The 5,888-nt window shown below is 53.3% G+C and overlaps 1 protein-coding gene across 1 annotated transcript; it reads left to right on the forward strand.

The window, feature by feature from the left end:
- Positions 1 to 589: 589 nt before the first annotated feature.
- LOC134417992 (inositol 1,4,5-trisphosphate receptor-interacting protein-like 1) lies at positions 590 to 2,182 on the forward strand. Its single transcript, XM_063155844.1, has one exon. The coding sequence runs from the start codon at positions 605 to 607 to the stop codon at positions 2,180 to 2,182; it is 1,578 nt and encodes a 525-aa protein (XP_063011914.1). The 5' UTR covers positions 590 to 604.
- Positions 2,183 to 5,888: the final 3,706 nt, after the last annotated feature.

The raw sequence follows: 5,888 nt of genomic DNA on the forward strand, positions 1-5,888 counted from the left end.
GGTACCCCAGGGCCCCTGCCACAGTCTGAGCTGGGGTGGGGACAAAGGGTGGGGCTGGGCTGGCTGTGGTGTACTGTGACGTCCATGACATCACGGGGCCATGTCACAAATGGGGGCAGCTATACAAGGCCCCAGCAGGTAACGCTGGCCCTGTATTGCTCGGGCAAGCGGTGAGTGCACACATGGTGGGGAGGCTGGGCTGGGGATAAGGGCCGGGGCAGAAACGCAGTACCCGGGGCTGGCTTTTCCCCCTGCATCCAGGAACAGCCCCTCATGGCCCAGCCTTGGGCAGGACACCGTGCTGCTGCTGCTGCTGCTGCTGCTGCTGCTGCTGCTGCTGGGGCAGCGGAACGGGCCTGGCTGCTTGCCAGCTCCCCGGGGGTCCTGTGCTTCCTGCTCCCAGATCCCTGGAATTCCTGTCCCTGCTGCCCCCCCACAATCCCTGCTGCCAGCTGCCTCCCTCTCAGCCCCTCCCTCTCAAGGCCTTCTCTCCATCCTCCTGCAGACCATGGATACCTGGGTATTGTGGCTCTTGCTCTTGCAAAGTTTATTCCAGTACCCACAGCCCGTGGGTGATGGCTTGGACGAGGTGACACGTCTGCGAATGGAGGTGCGTGCCAAGCTCCAGGAAGAGGAGAAGATTCGTCTGCAGTGGGAGGTGGAGCATCTGGTCCTGGTGAAGCAGAGTGTCTTGGCCTGGGGAGACCTGCTCTCCTCTGCCCGGCAGCACTGGCAGGTCTGGGCTCTTGCTGGGCTCCTGCTCCTTCTCTTGGCACTGTGGTGTATGTGGAGGAAAGGGAGCCTGAGGACAGAGGAGCAAGGAGAAGGACATGATGGTGTAAATGAAGAGGAGGTTGAAAATGTGCATGCACATGAAGAAGACTTTGGAAATGAAGATGAAGGAGACAATGAAATGGAGGTGGAGGAAGACGACAGCGATGATGGCCATGCAGAGGATGTCGACAATGCTGCTGCGAATGAAGCTGGCAATGAGGCTGCCAATGCAGCGAACGTCAATGACGTTGCAAATCAAGTGCAAGAATTCCGTGATCGTGCCGACAACTTTGGAAGAATCATAATGGAGCGCATACAGTGGCCTGTGCAGGACCTGCAGGGAGGATGCATGTGGACAAGAACCCTGATGGAGCATTTTGCAATTTATTTTCAATTGGTCTTGTCTAACAGTTTCTATCCGGTGCTGCAAGGAGCCATTGGGGTGGGCAGTGCCTTCGAAGGTTGGAGTCCCCGGGAGCAGGATGTTGTGTACCAGGTGCTCATACCCATGACACCTCCCCGAGGGCACAGCTTCCACCTAGAGCTGGACACTGCACGGCAGAGGCGCTTGAGGAACTTCCACATCCGCGTGCAGCAGGAGTGCACCTGCACGAGTGAGCAGCAGGCTGAGAACATGCTGTGCTTCCTGCACCACCCTGAGGAGGAGCTGAGGAGGCATCAGGATCCCAGCCTCCTTCATACCCTGTGCACGGGCTCCTACCTGGACGTGGAGAAAACTGCCCGCTGGTTCTACCAGCTGGTGAGAGCAATCTGGCCGGCTTTGCCTGAGTCACACCATTGGCATTTAGTGCTGCTGCCCCCCAGACGCTCCTGCCAGTTCAAGGTGACCAATGGCAGAGAAAGCTACCGGATCGAGATACTCTTTGGGGTGCAGCAAGGCAACTCAGACGTCTTTGTGAGCAGCCAGCCTAGGCAAGCCCACACCTCCAGCACAATCTGGCCAGAGAGCTACGCTGTGGCCGAGATGAAGTTCTTCAGGTACATTGCCAGGTGGGCTCCCCATGACAGCTTGCACCTGAAATGCCTGCAGTTCTTCACTCGTCTTCAGCTGGGCTTAGGCTTTTCCACCTATACCATCAAGACCATTGTCATGCACCTCCTGAGCATCTTGCCCGCGTCACAGTGGCGCAGGAGACATTTTGTGAGGCGGCTGATGGATATCAGAGAGAGCCTGCGCACGTCTGTGGAAAGCAGACGCCTCAATCACTTCATTGTGGGCAACCGGAGGCTTCCTCAGGGCATCCGCTTGCCCCCAGAGGTCCTAATGGCCAGGTCATATAATCTCTTCCATGACCTGGTGATGGATCCCGTTGCCCACTCTCAGGCAATGAACCAGTACATGGATCTGCAGCATTGGTTGAAACGGATCCTTAGAAATGAACAGTGAAAGAGGTTCTCCTGCACAGAGCTGTGCTTGTGAGGCTCACACCGGGTGGCAGAGAACCAGTTCTCAGGAGAGACGGGAAGAGAAGGGAGAAGGTGGGTTTCGGAGAGGGAACGGAAAACGCTGCGTAGCAGCACTATGCCATCAGCAGCAGCAGCAGCAGCAGTGCGGTCTCAAGAGCCTCCCCAGCGCTGCATCCAGTGATGACCAGGTTGGCTCCAAAGATCAAGGAACGTGCACAAGGAAATGCTGTTATTCCCCCACCTCTTTCTTTGAGTCCATTTTCCCTCTGAGGGCTTCATCTTGTGCAGAGGCACGAATCTCAGAATCTCAGATGAGGGAATGTTTGAAAGGACCACTGGTGGCATCATTTGGTTCAGGGGTGCTCCAGGCAGGTCTTCCGGCTCTACACTACAAAGGATTGTGTTCGGATCAAGGCTGTTGACTCTCTCTCTGGGGAGAGAGACTCCACAATCCCTGGGCAATGTTTGAGATTGGTGAATGGACGTTGTTTCTCCTTCTTCCCTCATGGGAATCCTTCAGGTCAGCATTGGACCAACTGTGTTGGAGCTGACCTGATACTTTGTATATGTAAAGATCTAGGTTGTTAATTGTGTATATATATCCCCTGTGTACATATTATATGCTAGAAAGCTTATCAATTATCATATATAATAGTAAAATATCATAAAAGCCAATAGAATAATATAAATATTGTCAACTACATGAATGATGTAACTATTATATCATGAGAAGAAATTATTCTAAAGGGTCAAATATGTAATTTTGTTTAAAGAATGCAATGTAGCCAATATTTAGCGTCACTGTAAGTTGTGATACATATTAATGCTCATAGGGCACTTATATGTATGAAAACATATTATTTTAGGATTTCCAAAAAATTGATACATTTATATCATACATACCAATTATAACTTTTATATTGTATATATAAAGAGTTTAATATATAAGAGTTCTTTTTAATGTAATAGTAAAGACATATATCGTGTCTCTGTCTGCTGGGGACGCACAATTATGTTCTATAGTTAGTGCTTGTATGAGTAGCAACCTGGAAATTTTGTTGCTCTTGATTCAATAAAGGACAAGATTCCAGAACCTGGATCATGCCAGACTTTATTGACCTCAACCCGACCTGTAGTGTAGGTAAAAGCGATATGTTGTGAATCTGAGCTTGTGAAGAGTCTCCTTGAAATTGGCCAAACTTGCAGTGGTGAATTGGTTCTAATCAGAAATTAAGTCCAGTTGACCCCGGCCCCTGCGACCACAGAAGGCCAGAAGGGCCTCCCTTGGAAGGATGCTTGAAAATGCTCTTGTTGCAACCCTGCTGCCAAGGGCAGGGACACCTTCTCCTGGCCCGGTAGTTTCAGGCCCCGTCCAGCCTGGCCTGGAATGCTGCCAGGAATGGGGCGGCCACAGCTGCTGTGGGCAGTGTGTGTAGGCCAGGGCCTGAGCAGCCTGAGAGGCAAGAATTTCTTGTGCATCTCCAGCCCAAGCCGGCCCGCTGTCAGCGGGAAGCCACTGGGCCTGGTGCTGTCCCTGCAGGCCCTTGTCCACTGCCGCTCTCAGGTCTCAGCTGGGCCTGGTGCAGAGAGTGAAAGGCCGCAGGAAGGTGGCCCCGGAGAAGGCCTTGGAGAACACTGGGGCCAGGAGTGCCACCATGAGGACAGCAAGCAGGGCCTGGTGTGGCCGTCAGGGCGGGAGGGCACAGGGCAGGCGCTGAGGCCCTGCCAACTGGAGCTGGGAGCTCTGGAGTGCTGCTGGCAGAGAGCTGTGGGAGATCCGTGCAGCAGCAAGGACACGGCTTCTAGATGTGTTAGAAAGCAGAGAAGAGCTGGAGAATGGGCACTGAAAGAGTAGGGTGTGTCCCTGTGGGGAACAAACTTCACAACGCCAGAGGTTATCTCCAGGGAGGACACAGAGGAGTCCTGTAATAGTATTGGAATAAAGGGAGAGGCCAAGGGACATTTCCCCTTGGGGTGTCTCGATTTCTTGAGACCCAGGACAAGTGCTCAGCCTCCTTTTTTATTCTAATTCCCAGGTGCATCACCCTCTTCCTTCCCCCACTGCCTGAGGTACTCGGAAGGAACAAGACTTCTCCAGTTTCCTACTGTATGGAACCCCTCTGTCACTTTGATTGTGGAGGCAGGAATGGGACCATACACACACACCAAGCTTCATGCACAGCAAGCAACTTTTATTGAGTGCTCTCTTCCTTTGCAGAGCTGAATGTCTGCCTGGTCAGTCCACATTGGTTGAAGCAGTTGCCACCCGGTCAAACAGCCAATAGCTGCTGGTGTCCCCAGCGGTCCGGGCCTGCTCCCTAACGGTCCACACTGGTTAAGTTTCATCATTGAAGTACTTATAGAATTACTTATGCTTCAGTTCTAAAATTAGGTTGAAATGAAACCGTAAGGCCTTCAGGCAAGCTGTTGGCCACCACAATACCCCTCTGTTTTATGCTCCCTCTGGTTTATATCTTTGTAACCCTGCAGAAGACACAGGCAGGGAAGGGGGGGGCGCTGGGGTCACCCTCTATGTAAGGCGGGGTTCCACCTGTCCAGAGCTTAATGATGGTGCTGATGGGGTTGAGCATTTTTGGGTAGGAATCAGGGGGAAGAGCTACAATAGCAGCCTGCGACTCTTAGATGGCAGTTCATCACTGCAGTGTGTGTAGCTGTGCCTGTTTATGCACACAAAGACAGACCAATCTATCTGGAACTGGTCACCAAAAAGACATCTTTCTAACGCAGAACAATTGTGCTGGGAAACTCTTTCTGGAGTAGAAAAAAGGAGTGCTCTCCAGAGGCCTGGTCCACAAGTGGTGTGGGGAAGCCAGGCGGATGCTGACATGCTCATTCTTCAGAAAAGCAGCAAGGCTGAAAGCAAAGTGCAGCTTTTATAGACTCAGAGATTTAACTGAAGATCAGCACGGAGTCAAGGCTTTGACTCTGTGATCCTCAAGAGTGCCTTCCAACATGGATATCTATGAGATTGCCAGTGGAGGGCAGCTGAGAAAAAAGACAAGAGAAGGGCCAAGAGAGGTTCTTTGAAGAAGATTCACTCAAAGGCTGCCTTAACCGGTACCCCAGGGCCCCTGCCACAGTCTGAGCTGGGGTGGGGACAAAGGGTGGGGCTGGGCTGGCTGTGGTGTACTGTGACGTCCATGACATCACGGGGCCATGTCACAAATGGGGGCAGCTATACAAGGCCCCAGCAGGTAACGCTGGCCCTGTATTGCTCGGGCAAGCGGTGAGTGCACACATGGTGGGGAGGCTGGGCTGGGGGTAAGGGCCGGAGCAGAAACGCAGTACCCGGGGCTGGCTTTTCCCCCTGCATCAGGAACAGCCCCTCATGGCCCAGCCTTGGGCAGGACACCGTGCTGCTGCTGCTGCTGCTGCTGCTGCTGCTGCTGCTGCTGCTGCTGCTGCTGCTGCTGCTGGGGCAGCGGAACGGGCCTGGCTGCTTGCCAGCTCCCCGGGGGTCCTGTGCTTCCTGCTCCCAGATCCCTGGAATTCCTGTCCCTGCTGCCCCCCCACAATCCCTGCTGCCAGCTGCCTCCCTCTCAGCCCCTCCCTCTCAAGGCCTTCTCTCCATCCTCCTGCAGACCATGGATACCTGGGTATTGTGGCTCTTGCTCTTGCAAAGTTTAGTCCAGTACCCACAGCCCGTGGGTGATGGCTTGGACGAG

This window comes from Melospiza melodia, chromosome 4 (genome assembly GCF_035770615.1).
Source record: "Melospiza melodia melodia isolate bMelMel2 chromosome 4, bMelMel2.pri, whole genome shotgun sequence".
Lineage (NCBI taxonomy): Eukaryota > Metazoa > Chordata > Aves > Passeriformes > Passerellidae > Melospiza > Melospiza melodia.

What these genes read in the sequence shown, in the direction of transcription:
- LOC134417992 (XM_063155844.1), top strand. Translation starts at nt 605, where the DNA reads ATGGAGGTGCGTGCCAAGCTCCAGGAAGAGGAGAAGATTCGTCTGCAG.